This window comes from Melozone crissalis, unplaced genomic scaffold (assembly GCF_028551555.1).
Source record: "Melozone crissalis strain CALT ecotype California unplaced genomic scaffold, PUWL_Pcris_2 ptg000012l_1, whole genome shotgun sequence".
In the NCBI taxonomy this organism is placed as follows: domain Eukaryota; kingdom Metazoa; phylum Chordata; class Aves; order Passeriformes; family Passerellidae; genus Melozone; species Melozone crissalis.
Window position 1 is genome coordinate 15,220,729 of NW_026535790.1, and position 17,481 is coordinate 15,238,209.

A 17,481-nucleotide genomic window follows, 5' to 3' on the forward strand; every position below is an offset into this window, starting at 1 on the left:
CCGTGCCCACAGCTCAGTGACAGTGCCTGTCCCACTGTCACAGCGCCTGGAGCCCCATCTCAGTGACAGTGCCTGTCTCACTGTCACAGTGCCCGCAGCCCCATCCCGGTGTCGGGGGCTCAGCTCGGGCTCTCAGCGCCGGGAGCGCGCCCCGCGCCGGCCGCGCGCACCTGCCCGTGCCCACCACCCCCTGTCCCCCCCCCTCACCCCACGGGTGGTTCCTCCCGCCGCCCGCACGCGGCGCTGCGGACGAGCCCACGAGGGAGGGGCGCGGGGGGGGCGGGCGGCGCGCGGCCGGCGCGGGGCGCGCGCGGCGGGGCTCGGCTGGGCGCGGAGCGGGGGAAGATGGAAGGAGCGTCCTTCGGAGCGGGCCGGGCGGGGGCGGCCATCGACCCCGTGGATTTCCTCAAGCAGCCGCAGACCCTGCTCCGGGTCACCACCTGGGTAAGGCCGAACGGCCGCGGGAGCGCGGGGATGGGCAGCGGCGGTGCGGGGACAGCGCCCGGTGCGGGGACAGCGCCCGGTGCGGCGGGCAGTGCCCGGGTGATGGCAGTGCCCGGGTGATGGCAGTGCCTGGGTGATGGCAGTCTCCGGGTGATGGGCACTGCCGGGGCCATGGGCAGCTCAGGTGCATCGCAGCCGGTGCATCGTTCCCGGTGCTTGGTGCGGCGCCGGTGCTGGTGCCGCTGCCAGTGCTCGGTAAGCTGCCGGTGCCGGTGCGGTGGGCGCTGCCGGTGCCGGTTCTTGGTGCGCTGCCGGTGCTCGGTGCGCTCCCGGTGCCGCTCCCGGTGCCGCTCCCGGTGCCGCTCCCGGTGCCGGTGCCGGTGCGCGGGCGCTGCCCAGCCCCGCGGGCAGGGAGTTTCCCCGGGAACGGGGCCGGGATGCGCCGCTACCCCGCTCCCGTGCGGTGCCGGAGGATGCGGCGCGGAGCCGCAGGCAGAGGACATTTTCCTGCCTTCCACGCTCCGTGCATGCGTGTGTGTGACAGAAATCCGGGAGCCAGCCCTGCCCAGCTCTCCCGTGCTGCCCAGAGGATGTCGTGTTTGTTGGACGTTCCCATCTGCGAATTCCCAGTGTGAGCAGGAGATGGAATGGGCAGTGCAGGGCTCAGGGAAGGCTGTGGTGCTCCGTGCCCAGGGTGCCCCTGGGGCCGTGGTGCCCCGATGCCCAGGGCTCAGCTCAGCCCCTGATTTGCCTCCCCCAGCCTGGCTTTTGCTGACATCTGCAGGTGTGCAGGGCCTTGGCAGGTCGGGAATGCCAGGTCCTTCCCAAAAACCCCGCTGTGGGAAGGATCTGCCATCTGCCCAGCTCTCACCTGGCTCCAGCGCTTGGCTGGGGGCTGTGGCTGAGCCTGGGGCTCGTCCTCGCCCATGTCACACCTGTGCTGGCCCTGTGTCACCGTGTCAGCGAGACAGGGGGCTCACCAAGCCGTGCTGCGAGGTGCAGCCATCCCCAGCTGCCCTCCTGCCAGCGGGCACAGCCCTGGCACCGAGGGGCTCTCTGGCCTGGGCTGCCCTGGGAGAGGCCCCAGCAGCAGCACATGAGCGATTCCAGCTGCAGTCACATGCTCAGAGTCAAACCACACGCTGCAGTGTGAGCCTGATGGGAGCTGCTGTCCTTCCCAGGCCTTGGAGGAGGCCCACAGCTCCATTGATGGGGAAAACGGGGCCAGGGATGGATCTGGGGCATCCAGATCCATGGATGTGTGTGGATCTTGGTGTGGATTTTGGGGCGTTTTGGGCAGGGTTGAGGCGCAGGGCAGCAGTTGTTTCCTAGAAGAAAACTTGGTCTGGATCCTCCTTGCTGGCAGTGCTGTAGGGTTTGGGTACAGTTCAATCAACCTGGTGAGTTCAGCCCCTCCTAAAATCCTAAAATAAATGTGTCACCCTGCATCCAGAGGGCTCCCCGTCCTTGTTGGATGGAGGGGGTTGGACACTGCTGGGGAGCAGGACCAGAGTATGGAATGTAGGTACAAAATAAAAATCCCAGCTTAGGAGATGTTCTTGTATATACTCAGTGGTTTATTCAGGGGTGAAGGGCTGAATCCATCACCTCTTTCCTGGCTCTGTGCTCCCAGGATTCAGTGGCAAACGAGTGCTCACAGCCACAGAAATGCACCAGCTTAACTCCAAACAGGTGCAGGGCCAGCAGTGTGCACAAACTGGGATGAGCATACTGCTCATAAGTGTTTGCAGCATTCAGACTTGGCCAAAGCCCACGGAGCAAAAAGGGAGTTTTTGCCCTTTTCAGTGGGCTGGGGGAGGGTTTATCAGGGTCAGGGTTTATCCAGCCTGAGGGTTCAGAGCCCAGTTTGGTGTCCCAGCCCAGTTCCCCGTGTGTAAAACCAGTTCAGCATCTGTGATCCTGCCCAGTGTGAGCTGGGGCTGCACTCTCAGCACTGCCCTGCTGCTGCTGTGCCCTGTGCCCTGTGCCAGCCCAAACCCGTGCCAGCACAGAGAAATTGGGTGGGAGAGACACCCAAAGCTTTGCTGGGGTCCCTGCTGCCTTCCTGCCGCTGTCCTGGGCGGGTGGCAGTGCTGTGGCACGTGGTGACACCGTGCTGGTGGCAGGGCAGGAGCTGGAGCCGATGCCCAGGTGCCATCCCTGATTGCCAGACCTTGCCAGGGCTCCCTGCCTGCCCTCCCAGGGGGATGAGCTGCACGAAGCAGCCACGGTGGGTGTTTGCTGGGCTGAGAGCAGCTTTGGGCTGGGATTTCTCACGTGGTTTTCCTTCCTGTGCCTCGGTGATGCAGCTCAGTGCCCTGGTTACCCTGAGCAGCAGGATCCCGCAGCTGGATCCCACAGCTGGATCCCACAGCAGGATCCCACAGCAGGATCCCACAGCTGGATCCCACAGCCCTGCTCTGGGTGTGGGGTCAGCTCCTCCTGGGGAAGGAAGGGCTGCCAGCATGGGCTGGGTTGGGTGGGGGTGATGGAGAAACCCCACAGGATTGGGGCCAGCCCCAGTGCCCAAGGTGGGTGACCCCATCTGGTGTGGGTGACGGCCACTGCTGGGCCTTCCCACCACCAAAGGAAGGTCCAGTTCCCTTTTCTGGAGCTCCAGAGGCTGCCTGGGGCACCTTGTGCTGGCAGACATGTGAGGGGCTGGCAGGTGAACAGTGACCAGCACAGAAATCCCCAAATGTCAGCGGTGCCCAAAGGGGATTCCTGCTTCTGCCTCCCCCTGAGAGAGCAATTCTGAGTATCTGAGGGGGAAAAACACCACTCCTGCCTCGAGCTGCGAAATCAAAAGCTGGAAAGAACCATTTAACAGTTCCTCATTCATCTGTTCCCTCTCTGTCTGATGCAGTTTGTCAGATGAAGATGTGATCGCTCTTGTGGTTTCCTTTTGAGACATTTTCTGCACAGCCAAACAGAGTCGATATTCACAAGGGCTGCCTGCAGAACCACGAGCTCCTGTCTCTGTCCCTGCCCGTGCCAGCCAGCCTTTCAAGTGGCCACTCAGCTCCCCAGGGCAATTGTTCATTTAACACAGGCTTAGCTTTGCCTTTTAAAAGCAGTTTTGGAAAATATTTTCAGCAATAAACTTTTTTGGTGATTCCTGTGATTCCATGCAGGGCAGCGGGAGAAGCTCAGTGCTGGGTCCCAACAGTGCATCCTCATGCATCCCATTATCCCATCCCATCCCATCCCATCCCATTATCCCATCCCATCCCATCCCATCCCATCCCATCCCATCCCATTATCCCATCCCATCCCATTATCCCATTCCATGGATCCCAATATCCCATCCCATTGCATTATCCCATCCCATTATCCCATCCCATTATCCCATCCCATCCCATCCCATCCCATCCCAGCCTCCCAGGGGCTCAGCAGAGGTGCAGGGAATGGGCTCTGGATGGTTCCTCAGGGGTTTCACTGACTCCTGAGCTCTCAGGGCTCTCAGGGAAGAGCCCCAAGGCTGCCCTGGCACTCCAGGAGCCCCAGCAGTGCTCAGAGCCATTACCATGATCTGAGCAGCCTCAGACTCCAGTCCTGACCACTTTTCAGAAGGGTCATCAGATTTCTGCCTTAATTTTCTCTTTCTGCAGGCTGTGGATTAAAGGCAGAACTTAAACTCAACATTTTGGTAATGGAATTATGGGGGAGCTTTGCTGCATCTGAGCTTGGAATGGCTCTGAATTGTCATGCTCTGTCATCTCTGGTTTCAAGCCCTGCTGCTGTGCCGTGTGCTCAGATTGCAGGGCGAGATTGGGAGCCTTGAATGAGCGCCGTGTCTCAGCCAGCATCCCTTACCACATCAGAAAAAGTAATTCAGGAAAAATCAGTCATGTGGCCATCAACAGACATCCTCCCAAGCTGATTAGCCTGGTGAACGTGGCCCTAAACCCATTACAGGCAGCATCAGCCCTCTCTTGCTGTGCCAGCACCCACAGAGGCCTTCTCTTGGTGGCATCTCCATGGTGGGAGATCTGCAGGGCCTAAAGCTGAGCTTTGGTCTCACACCCCCAGAAATGGTGCAGATCAGTGCTGGAACCCCCCTGTGACTGAGAGCTGTGAGGATAAACTGCAGGGGGAGCAGGGACTGAGTGCCCCCTGTGCCAGGGGATCCGTGCCAGGGGATCTGATCTGTGCCAGGGGATCTGTGCCAGGCCCGTGCACCGCGCGGGGCTTACAGGGAATTAGGGAAACACCCGCTGCTAAGCAGGATTTGGCCTCTGCTAATTTGACCTGAATTGTTTTCCTTTTTTCATTTGGTGGTGCCTCCTTCCCTCTGGGATGGGCAGGGAGCTGAGCAGGAGGGGTTTGGGAGGGTGAGGGATCTCAGGAGGGGTTTGAGGGGCACTGAGGGATCTCAGGAGGGGTTTGGGAGTGTGAGAGATCTCAGGAGGGGTTTGAGGGGCACTGAGGGATCTCAGGAGGGGTTTGGGAGGGTGAGGGATCTCAGGAGGGGTTTGGGAGTGTGAGGGATCTCAGGAGGGGTTTGGGAGTGTGAGGGATCTCAGGAGGGGTTTGAGGGGCACTGAGGGATCTCCAGAGCTTGGCCTGGCTCTCTGCACCTGTGGGAGATGAGCTCTGGGCTGTTCTCCTCATGGATTCCATCTCCTCCATGCTGACAGGGATGTGTGTGTGTAACCAAAGCCGGGCTCTGCAGTCTCCTGCCACCCCACACCTTCTGCTGGTGATTTTTATAGGCCCCAAGTGCCAGAGCAGCTCGTGAGCAGTGGGAAATGCTCACCTTAAGATGGCTGACAGCTCACACCGGAGCTCCCAGCTCCTGCTCTCCTGTGCTGATGCTGCTTGCTTTCCTTGCCTGTCTCTGCTCAGGCTGAGGGATCTCTTGAAGCACATTTTAGGGGATGGGCTGCAGAAAGCTGAAAGCAACAGGGAGAAAACTGTTTGTGTGTGTGTGTTGAGGTGCAGGCTGCTGGAGCTTCAGGAGGGAAGGGGGATCTGCAGAGCACAACCCCAGGAGAAAGGCAGGCAGGCTGGGCAGCAGCATCCTCCAGATGGCAAAATGGGCTGGAGGGAGGGCAGGCACAGCTCCAGCTCCATCCACACTGAGAGGTGTCTGCCCCCGGGCACCCTGCGCTCCTGCCTGATGGATCCAGCAGAATCCTGGGATGGTTTGGGCTGGAAGGAGCCTTAAAACCCCTCCAGTGCCACCCCTGCCATGGCAGGGACACCTTCACTGTCCCAGGGTGCTCCAAGCCCTGCCCAGCCTGGCCTTGGGCAGTGCCAGGGATCCAGGGGCAGCCACAGCTGCTCTGGGCACCTGTGCCAGGGCCTGCCCACCCTCTGAGCAGAGAGAGTGTCCCACTGTCCTGTCCCACTGTCCCACTGTCCTGTCCCATTGCCCTGTCCCACTGCCCTGTGTCACAGAAATGCTGCCTGGCCTGCAGAGCTGTCTCCTCTTGCTTGGAATCACACTTTTTAAACTTGCACCGGCTCAGCCAGGAAAAGCAGAATTTGCTGCTGGTGGAGTTGGGTTGTTCAGCTGGAAAATGAAATGTCCTGTGAAGGCAAATCCTCTGAGATGCTGCTCAGGCCACCAAGCCTCGCTCACGGTGGAAAATCTGACCCTGTGTTTTCCCTTTCTGTCTCTGATGAGCTGCTTGGGGCTCTGAGCCGCTGTGGTTTGTGAAGGTGATGGGGAAATGCACTTGTTCTGTGGGAGCTTCAGAAAAAACACAGGGGGTTTATTTCCCTGCCCACATTTATTTCATCCACCCACGTTTTCCTAAAATAAAAGCACTTTTTCATCCAAACTTAGAAAGACACCACCAAATTTATTCTCATTAAAACGTTTCACCAGCACCAGTGGGTTTTTAAAGAAAAACCATAACATTACAATCCTGGGGTGAGGGAGAGGTAACCCGTGGCAAGGCACGTTGTGACAGGAATATTCCAGGCAGTGCTGGTGGTTTGAGCTCCTCTATCAAATGTGTGCACTTGGAATTCGTGGCTCCTTTGGCCTCCCAAGGAAAAGCTGCCTGTGCTGTGTTTTGTACATTAGAATGTGCTTGTGTCTCATGGTTTGAGCCACTTGGTTTGTCTGGAGCAGGAAGGATGCTCTGCTTTCCAAAACCCTTTGGAACTGGAAATTAAGTGATAAAATATCATTTAAAATAAAAAAAAAATCAACATTGATAGCCCCAGGTGTTAGCAAAGCTGGTGCAGGGACCCCACACCTGTGCTGGGACATCCTGAATTGTGTTTATGGGATATTTATGGGAGCTCCCCCTCCTCACAGGGCTCTGGGCTGCAGCAGGTCCCACAAGCCTGGAGCAGGCTGATAATCCTGGGGGGATGAGTGGAACCTCTCCGAGCAGCTGAGTTCAGGTTTGCTGCCCTGCCCGAGCAGTGATGGTGTGGAATCAGAGCTCCTCAATTATTCATGTTTTCCAGAATCACATTGCTCCTTCCCAGGGCCTGCTCCATCCATGCTGCTGCTATTTCTGATGGTAAATAACAATTCTGCATTATTTATGAGCAGATTTTTACAACTGCTGATGTTACAGCTGCTGCCAAAGCCCTGGGAAAACGATTAAGGCTGTTTGTTGTTGTTTGTGCCTTACACACGGCCCCTCCTGGGTGAGGATGAGGAGGGTGGGGATGGTGGTGATGGGGAGGATGAGGATGGTGGGGATGAAGGTGGTGATAATGATGGTGATGATTATGATGAGGGTGATGATGATGATAATGATGGTCATGATGATGGGGATGATGATGGTGATAAGGATACTGATGGGGATGGTGGTGGTGATGATGATGGTGATGATGATGAGGATACTGATGGGGATGAGGATGGTGATGGTATGATGGTGATGATGGTGAGGATACTGATGGGGATGATGATGATGGTGATGATGATGAAGATGGTGGTGAAGATGGAGATGGTGATGATGAGGATGATGGTGGTGATGATGGTGATGATGAGGATGGTGATGAGGATACTGATGGGGATGAAGATGGTGATGATGATGATATGATGATGATGCTGCCATATTTTTAATAAATCACCAAGTGCTCCCCAAGCACAGCACCAGGAGGAACAGGGTGCAGGTGCCACAGGGTGACATGGGTGGCCCCTGAGGTGCCTCAGGGTGACATGGGTGACCTCTGAGCTCATGGCTGGAGCTCAGGGCTGACCTGGGCTAGGGATGGCTGTGGGACAGGCCCCAGGCTGTGGCTGGACTCCCAGAGGAGGAAGAGGAGCAGATCTGTCCCAGTGTTATGTTAGAGGGTGGTTGGACCTTGGGGCTGGTTTTCCCACTGTGGGCTCTGCTCCATTTCTCCTGCTCTGTGACACGGCTGCCCTGGGAGCTGCAGGAGGTGACACAGGTGACTGTGAGAGCCACCAGCTGGGCTTCACACAGTGTCACCTGTGTGACACTGGTGCTGGTCGTGCTGTCCCTGCAGGGACAGCCTCTTATCTCTGCCCTGCATGCCTGGGAGCAGCAGGGAGGCAGCAGCGCTGCTGGTGCTGGCAGGGATGAGATCAGAGGCTCCCAGTGCGAGGGAGATGTGCCACCTCCCCACACATGTCCCCTGTCCCCTCCAGCCCTTCCCTGGCTCAGCTGCTCAGCTGTCCCTGTCCCTGGGGACACCAGGGGCTTTGTGGGGCCCAGAGAGCAGCACAGCACAGAGTCCCTGCAGGGATGTGGGTGTCCTTTCCCTCCTCAGCCTGTCTGGAGAGGCAGGTCCTTACCCCACCGTGCCCAGCAGGGCATTGGAGGGCAGGAGGAGGTTCCAGGATGGAACACCCAGGTGCAGCCTGGAGCCACCAACCAGAGCAGAGCATGTGTCTGACAAACGCCACGTTTTGGGATGTGTGTGTCTGACAAATGCCACGTTGCCATGGAGTCAGGGCTGGGATTTGAGGATGGGATTGTCACTGCTGTTGGGGAGCAGGGTTCAGTGCCAGCAGCCAGCTGTGCTCTGTGCCTGCTCCTGCAGATCTTCTCCATCGTGGTGTTCGGCTCCATCGTCAACGAGTGCTACGTGAACAAGGACAGCCAGCACCCCGAGCTGCTCTGCATCTTCAACGAGAATGAGAGTGCCTGCAGCTACGGCATCGCCGTGGGCGTCATCGCCTTCTTCGGCTGCATCTTCTTCTTCGTGCTGGACCTGCACTTCCAGCAGATCAGCAGCGTCAAGGACCGCAAACGGGCTGTGCTGCTGGACCTGGGCTTCTCAGGTACCTGATCTGCCCTGCTTGGGTCTGCTCTGCTTGGGTCTGCCTTCCCTTCCCTTCCCTTCCCTTCCCTTCCCTTCCCTTCCCTTCCCTTCCCTTCCCTTCCCTTCCCTTCCCTTCCCTTCCCTTCCCTCCTCACTCCAAAGCTCATTTCCAAGGTGCTGGAGCCCCCAGCCCTTGCTAGATTAAATTTACAGCCCCTTCTGTGGGGTTTGGTGCCTGAAATCCTGGATTCCAGCAGAAGGGGGATGTTGGGATCTATAAAATTAGAGGGTTTTGAGAAAGAAATCTCCTCTCACCCTGGCAGCCTCTGCTCCCTGCCAGCCACGGGGCTGGCGCTGCTCCCAGACCCTGCCTCCTGTCCCCTTTGTCCTGGGGTGGATCCATGGGAGGAGAAAGGGGAGAACCAGCCTGGAATCCTGGAATCCTTGGAATCCTCAGATCCTGGAATGGTTTTTTGGGAGGGACATCAAAGCCCACCTTCAAAGGGACATTGGAAGGGACATTAGAGCTCCACTTTCCATTAGACCAGGATGCTCCAAAGCCAGTTAAACCCTTCCAATGTCCAACCCTCCCAGGGATCCAGGGGCAGCCAGAGCTGCTCTGGGCACCCTGTGCCTGTTCCACCCTCGCAGGGAAGAACTGGTTCCTGAAATGCATCTGGGCAGTGACTGGGAGGTGGCTCTGGGTGGCTCACAGCTCCAGGGCCACCACACTGAAAGCAGCATTTACAGCCTTCTCCTCCAGCTGCTGCTCCAGCTGTTCCCATGGACAGGGTGTGCAGGATTCCAGCCGTGATTAGGGTGGTAACACATCCCGGCTGTTTGCACTCCGTCTGCAGACCCCTAAATGCTCATTATCTCCTTAACTGATCATTATCTCCTTAATTGATCATTATCTCCCGCGGTGCTTCCTGGCCCTCCTTTCCCGGGGTGCTGCAGGCAGAGGAGCTGGGGCTGGCACGTTCAGCCTCACCCATCAGCGCTCTCAGAGGTTTCAGAGGGTTTCAAATTAGTGTCCAAGCATCACCCACACCTGGCTGCTGTTACTGGTTTATACTGGGAGGGGATTGGGGAGGACTGGGAGGGAGCTGGGAAAGGGTTAAAGGGGGGTTTGGGGTTACTGGTTTGTACTGGGAGGGAGTGGGAAAGGGTTAAAGGGTGGTTTGGGGTTACTGGTTTATACTGGGAGGGACTGGGGGCTCAAAATGGGTTGTACTGGCTGCTGTTCTGGAGGTGCTGGCCATGCCTGACCCATCCCTGCCCTGGCAGCGCCCCTGCTGCAGGTGCTGGGGCTCCGGCATGGGGAGGGAAGGTCGGTGCTGCAGAGGGATCGCTGTGGCAGCTGCAGTTCCCAGCGCAGCCGTGCTGGCTCCGGGCTGGGCATGATGTCATTTTAACCCCTGACAGCCCGGGGTGCCACTGGGGACACACGGTGGGCAGGGGAGCAGTGCCAGGGAGGACAAGCTGTGCTGGGTCCAGGGGTTCACACAGGAACAGCTTCCCCTCCACAAACCAGTGCCAGCCTCAGTGCCAGTCCCTTGTGCCAGCCCTCTGTCCCTGAGCCTGACTGGTGCCATCCCCATGTCCTTCATGCCAGCCCTGTGTCCCCAGCCTTGTCCCTGACTATAACCAGTGCCAGCCCCATGTCCCTTGTGCCACCCCTGTGTCCCCAACCTTGTCCCTGAGCCTAACCAGTGCCATCCCCATGTCCTTCATGCCATCCCCATGTCCCTTGTGCCAGCCCTCTGTCCCTGAGCCTAACCAGTGCCAGCCCCAGTGCCAGTCCCTTATTCCAGCCCTGTGCCCCAGTCTTGATCCTAAGCATAACCAGTGCCAGCCCCATGTCCCTTGTGCCATCCCCATGTCCCTTGTGCCATCCCCGTGTCCCAGCCCTGTCCCTGAGCCATCTCCTGTTGCTCCCACAGTGGGAATTATTAACCTTTGGGAGCTGCTCTTGTTTCACCTCTGGGGTTTTGACTCCCAAAGTTGCCCCAGTGTGATTCTGAGCAGTGGCTGAGGTACAAATGTAGGTTTGGGGCTGGTTCCCATTGCAGGGAGGAGCTGCTGGGGACAGAAAATATCCCTGGGTTAAAGGGTGACCTTTGAGGAGAAAATCCCAGCAAATCTCTGCCCTTTAGTGCTGGCAAGCAGGCACTGTGCTGAAGGGAAGTGAAAATGCTCATGCAGAGATTTGGGTGGCTTTGGTGACAGGCTTGGCTGCATTTGGTGAAGGTTCTGTCATTTGGAAAAGGAAACCAAACCTTCGCTTCCTGTGAAGGGAGGATTCCTTCCATGGCCAGAACTGGTGTTGGGAATTCCCAGGCCCAGCCATGCAGGAGGAGACAGGGAATGTGTCTGAAACTGCAATTAGGGGCAAATTCTGAATTAAAGCCTTGAGCCCTGCACCCCCAGCACTTGCTGTGGATGCTCCATTTTATGGCATATTAAGGGAAAACTGGCAAAATAAATGGTAATAAATGGGAATAAAGGGAGGTTTAAAGGAGGAATAAAGCCTGGCTGCTGACCCTGCTGTGCTGATGATCCCTGGGGGCTGCTGGGCAGCTCAGCACTCCCAACATCCACGTGTGCACTGACACCCAGAATCTGGGACATCAGCAATGACGGGGACCCTGAAAGCAGCACCATGGGAGGGTCCAGGTGCTGCAGAGCTGGAACACACCCCTGCTGCTGGCCCTGTGTGCTCCTGGCTCTTCCTTGAGCTGCTTGGCACTGGGCAGGGCTGGTGGCTGGGGATGGAATTAGGGCAGCTGCAGCCCTATCTTGCTCAGCCAGCTTTGCTTCCAGGCAGGAATAATCAAATAATCACCGGAGTGTTCCTGCTCAGCCCCACAGGCCCAGGGGGGTTCTCTGCAGGGATGAGCAGAGCTCTCACGTGTCCTGGAATCGCGGAATTGCAGAATGGTTTGGGTTGGGAGGGGCATTAAAATCCATCTCCTCCCTCCCCTGGCATGGCAGGGACACCTCCCACTGTCCCAGGGACACCTCCCACTGTCCCAGGGTGCTCCCAGCCCTGTCCAGCCTGGCCTTGGGCACTGCCAGGGATCCAGGGGCAGCCACAGCTGCTCTGGGCCTCCCCACACTCACAGGACAGAATCTCTCCTTCATATCCAATATAAATCCACCCTCCCTTGTCCTGTTATTCAGTGCCCTTGTGCAAAGTCCCTCTCCAATGCGTCCCGGGGGGATGTGCTGTCCTAGGAATTCTTTCTGATAAAGAAGAGCTAGCGGCAAATGTCACTCGAAATTCGTAAAAAACGAATATGTATGAACCTATTGTGAAATTGTATGCACGTGTATCTGAGAGGGGGATAAAAAGGGACCCGAAGTTCCCAAAGACCAAATTGTTCCCCACATGTCATTTTAGGGGAACGATTCCCACACGCGTCCAGCGCTGTGATAAACATCCCAGCTTTACAACTTTCACAAAAGTTGTAGAGTTTTGATTATCTCCACCAAGCACGTGTTCCCCCGCAGGTTTCCTGGCCTTCCTGTGGTTTGTGGCCTTTTGCTTCCTGGCCAACCAGTGGCAGAGGACGACGCTGACGCGCAGCTTCGCGCAGGGCGCGGACGCGGCGCGGGCGGCCATCACCTTCTCCTTCTTCTCCATCATCATCTGGGTGAGGGGCCGGGGGGGCCACAGCAGAAATGAAACCTGCCCGGGGTGCTGGGGCGGGCTGGCTTTGCAGAAGTGATCCCTGGTGGGTGCGGAGGGGCTGCGCTGGGGAGTCCGTGCGTGTGGAACTGGTGCTTTCCAGCCTGGGGAGCTCGGCTCGGTCTCCTCTGCCTGGGGAACCCCAGGCTTCCCTTTCTCCCGGGGCGGCGAGGTTTTGTTCCCGTTGAAAACGTGTGGCCAGGCACGAGCTGCCTTCATTTCAGGGCCTCCTTAGAGGCAGGGAGTCCCCAGGAGCAGATGTCTGCACTGAGCAGCTCCGTGGGTGCCTGGGGGATTTGGGAGCTCTCAGCTCCTCCTGGGCCACACCAGCCTGTCCACCTGGAGAAGGGGCTCAGGAACCCCCCTGATCCCATTTCCAGCTCCTCCTGGGCCACACCAGCCTGTCCACCTGGAGAAGGGGCTCAGGAACCCCCCTGATCCCATTTCCAGCTCCTCCTGGGCAGGGGGACTCCAGCCAGGGCTGTGAGAAGCTCACCTGGACCCCACATGCACCTCAGACAGAGCAATCCTAACTTTATACACATGACAACAAGCCCTTGACTGGCTGCTAATGCTTAGAGATATTTGGTGTTTATCATAGCTAGACCAATGAGAGCATCACTTAGGGGCTCACCAGCAGTCAAAAACCAACCTGAAATGCAGAACATAGGAAAATAGAATAAAGAAGAGACAACATCACAATGGCACCTCAATGCATGATGAGCACCATAATTCTGGTTCAATCACCTGGGATCCCTCTCAAAGACAAAGGGAAATCCCAGCATGTCTGGCATCTACCAGGAAAAATTGTAACAAACAAAGGTACCAAAGTCCTCAGGAATCTTATGTTCAAATGTTCAAAATATCCATAAACAATTTGGAAAGGGGCTGAACAGCAGTCTGGCAAAGATGAGGGTCAGCTGTGAGGAAACACCAAAGGATCTCATAGAAGTCACCACAGAGCAGGAAAATGGCAGGTGAATTTCCGCAGAGACGCGTGCACCGGGGGGATCCCAGCCCAGAGCTGCGTGTGCAGAGGCAGAGATGGCTCTGGGTTATCCCCAGCTTCCCCTGGGCACAGAGCCCCGGGATGTGCCCTAATTCCACATTGCCTCCAAAGAGCTGGGGCAAAGCCAGGGCGGGCTTTCCAGCACAAGCCTCGCTCCACTTCTCCCCAGTTTAGCTGCTCCCTGCTTTGTGATTATCCCAATAAATCTCCTCTAATCCCGGCTCTTCCCCGTCTCTGCCACGGATGCTCCCCATCCCATCAGCATCTGCTCCCACCCCGGAGGGCCGTGGGGACACCGCTGTCACCCTGCCCCATCCCGATGGTTGGGAAGCCATTCCTGGCCTCTATGGGGACACCGCTGTCACCCTGCCCCATCCCGATGGTTGGGAAGCCATTCCTGGCCTCTATGGGGACACCGCTGTCACCCTGCCCCATCCCGATGGTTGGGAAGCCATTCCCGGCCTCTACAGGCGTTTTCAGCCTCCTCAGAACGTCATTTACAAACTAATTGAGTTGTTAATGAGTCCTCCTGGAAGGAGAGAGCTCGGGGCCCTCCCGGCTTTGCCGCCCACATTTCCCAACCTCAATTCCAGCAACCTGGAAAGGGGTGAAGGAGCCTCGGCAGAACTGACCTATTTTCCTGGGCTGGCTCTCGGCAGCTCCCCCTCCCCACAGCAGATGTGTTTATTTGGGCCAGCTGTGCCAGATGTGCACGGCAGGGCCCCCCAGCCCGGGCAGAGCTCTGGGGGTCCCCCTGCCCCACAGAAACGGCTCTGGAGTGTTCCCGTGGGCTTTGGGGCTGGGGTGGCTCTGGGGTACAACAGGGTGGGGTGGCAGCATGTGGGGTGCTGCGTGGGCTCGGCGCTCTGCAGGGAATGGGGGGTGTGGGGTGATGGGGATGTGGGGTGATGGGAGGATTTGGGGTGATGGGGGATGTGGCATGATGGGGGGATGTGGGGTCTGAAGGGCTGTAGGGTCCTGGGGTGATGTGTGATGCTGGTGAGACACAGGATGCTGGGGGGACTTGGGGTCCTGGGAGTTTTGGGGACTCTGGGAGGACTTGGGGTCCTGGTGGGATGCGAGGTTTGGGGGATCCTGGGGGGACACGGGGTCCTGGGGTGTCCTGGGGGTCCCGGGGGTCGTGGGGTGTCCTGGGGTGTGTTCTAGGGTGCAGTGGGGTTGCAGCCCTGCCCCGTGTGACGCTGTCCCTCTCTGTCCCTCTGCCCCTCTCTGTCCCTCTCTGTCCCTCCCTGTCCCTCTCTGTCCCCCTCTGTCCCTCTGCCCCTCTCTGTCCCTCTGTCCGTCTGTCCCTCTGTCCCTCTGTCCCTCCCTGTCCCTCTCTGTCCCTCTGTCCCTCTGTCCGTCTGTCCCGCTGCCGCAGGTGGTGCTGGCGCTGCGGGCGCTGCAGCGGTACCGCCTGGGCACGGACATGTCGCTGTTCGCCACCGAGCAGTTCGGCGCCGAGCCCAGCGCCTCGTACCCCGGCTACCCGGGCGGCAGCGGCGTGGAGAGCACCGAGACCTACCAGAGCCCGCCCTTCAGCGAGAGCCTGGAGGCCAACCCCAAAGGTTACCAAGTGCCAGCCTACTGAGGGGCCGCGGCCCCGCTGTCCCGCCCCGCTGCCCCCAGCCCCGTCCCCCTGCCGTGGCCGCTCGGTGCCGGGTCCCTTTATTAGCTCGTTGTGCAGTGAATTCTGTACAGTGGTATTGGTTCTTGTCTTACCTGTCCCAGGGTTTCTAAGAGCAGTGTTCCCTCTAAGCCGGGAGGAAGGAAGGTTGGTAGTGCATCACCTGTGCGTGAGGAGGAGGAGGAGGAAATGTCCCAAATGTCCCCTCCGAGCTCTGCTGGGAAAGCCCAGGATGCCTTTTCCTCTCAGCAAACAGCAGCTGAGGAATTCTTATCTCGTTCTTCCAGAGCTAACACAGAATCCATGGAGGGTGGGTAGAGCTGGCCCTGGCTGCTCCCAGTGTGGAGCTCCCAGCCCAGGTTCCAGGGAGGTGCCAAATCCACGGGGAAATCAGTGGTGTCTGTGTTGTTTCCTTTGTATATACTTGCTGTACAAAGCAAATATCCAAACAGGTGTTTCCAAACGTGGTTTAGAGGCACAGCAGGCCGGGGTTGGGGTCAGTATCCAGAGGGCTTCTACGCTTCAGCAGGTTCTGGTTGAGGATTTAAAAAGTGGCTGTTAGAAATGGGGAACCAGCAGGAGCTGGTTGCTAACTGGGAATAGCCTGTGATCAGTGGCAATGTGGCACTTTGTGGTTCATTTCCTCGTGGGGGATTGGGAAATTTGTAAATTCCTAAGGAATTTTTGGTTGGCAGCGCTGACACATCCTCACCCTGGAGAGGTGAGGACGAGGTGAGGGGCTCGGACTCCACATCCAGGGCTATTAGGAGCAATATTGGAGTTTTATTTTTATTCTGGGAGCAGCCACCATCTGCCAGCTGCAGCAGAACCCAGGTGGGGACACGTGTGTCACCCTGCAGCCTTCAGAAATGAGGGATTATTCAGGCAGGGACCTGGGAAGGCAGCACAGGCCATTGGAGTCCATCCATCCCATGTGGGCTCCCACTGTGTTTGGTGTGGGGAGAGTCAGTGAAAAGCAGCCAGGAGGGAGGCTCAGGTTGAAGGTTCAGCTGCAGAGAGCAAAGGAAAGGAGGGAATGTGTAAAACATCCATTGCCAGCTCTCCCTGCCCGTGCGGCAGCTGCTCCAGGCTGTGCCACCAAGGGCTGAAACCTGAATTCCCAGCCCGGGGGTGGCAGCTCCATCCCTGGGGGCTCCTCCAGAGCCACCACTGCCTTGTGACCTCGAGAGGAGCAAGAGCCACCCCTGTGCTGTCCCCTCCCTGCCACAGGGCCTGGTCACCGCCGTCCTGCTGCTGGGATCAGAGCGCCCATTAACGAGCAGCAGGTAAATGCACTAATTAAGCAGCCAGTCATGCCCAGGTCACTGCCCGTGGCGCGTTCCTTGCCTTGGCTCCAGGCCCTGGCTGTGCCCAGCCCCTCACAGGTGCCTGACCGTGAACACCCAGCCCAGAGCAGCCTCAGCCTCGAGGGATTCCGGGATCTTTGTGGGTTTGTGGAGTCAGATTTGCTGGGAAAGAAAAGAAAATGAAAAACCCCGAGGATTTTAATACAGGGTACGGTAGAACTGTAGCAATATTTTCCTTAGAGGGAACACTGAAACTTTAGCAGCACAAACAGTACTTGTGTTAATATTTTAGCAAAATTATAATCAATTTAAATGTTTAAATTGATTGTACGTGAGACAATGTTCGTTGGGTACAGTGTATTTTTTCTAACTATGATATAACTGTTGCAGAGTTTCCGTGTAACCGTACAGAGCTCAAGCTGTGTCTGCCTGCGGGACGCGTCCCATGTGCCCCCTGCTGAATATATCACGCTCTGAATGTCCCCCCCAGGCCTGCATTGCCTTTCTTTGCCCCCACACGCACATCTCACCGCGCTGTGACCTCTGGAGCAGCAGCAGGGACACGGGGATGGCACCAGCACCGCTCCTGGTGCTTCCCAAGGCTCCTTTCAGCTTCCCAGGGTTTCCTTTTCCTTGTGCTGGGCAGGGCAGGAGGAAGGGCTGGGGGGCTTCTGGCAGCACAGGAGATGCTCCTGGATTAAAGCAGAGATGGAATAAATAACCTGGTCCCTGGTAAAAGCAGAGATGGAATAAATAACCTGGTCCCTGGTAAAAGCAGGGCTGGGAATAAATAACCTGGTCCCTGGTAAAAGCAGAGATGGAATAAATAACCTGGTCCCTGGTTAAACCAGAGATGGGAATAAATAACCTGGTCCCTGGTAAAAGCAGGGCTGGGAATAAATAACCTGTCAGCCTCAGCACTCAACAGGCACCTGGAGGGAGGCGAGCCCTGCTCCTCTGCACCCACAGTGCCCATGCCAGGCAGGGCAGGGTGGCACCTCTGCTGGGGTGGCACTGGGACGGGCAGGAGCCACACCTGGAGCGTTTTTCCAGGGAATGGCACCAGGCTGGTGTCCCATGGGCCGTGCCAAGGCCGTGTCACCAGGCAGGATGGGACAGCCCCAAACTCCCTGGCTGTGGACACTTCACCCAGTGTCCCCACAGCGTCCCCACAGTGTTGGGTGTCACCGTGCCCGGTGGC

The 17,481-nt window shown here is 57.7% G+C and overlaps 2 protein-coding genes across 2 annotated transcripts in view; one reads left to right on the plus strand and one right to left on the minus strand.

Annotated features, from left to right (window-relative positions):
- ZNF598 (zinc finger protein 598, E3 ubiquitin ligase) overlaps nt 1-17,481 on the minus strand; it is a 181,614-nt gene that overhangs the window by 148,760 nt on the left and 15,373 nt on the right. The gene's annotated exons all lie outside the window — the stretch shown is intronic.
- On the plus strand, nt 306-15,541 carry SYNGR3 (synaptogyrin 3). Its single transcript, XM_054271068.1, has 4 exons — nt 306-444; nt 8,425-8,665; nt 12,160-12,302; nt 14,728-15,541. Exons 1-4 carry the CDS (start codon nt 346-348, stop codon nt 14,935-14,937), a joined length of 693 nt encoding a protein of 230 aa, XP_054127043.1. The 5' UTR covers nt 306-345; the 3' UTR covers nt 14,938-15,541.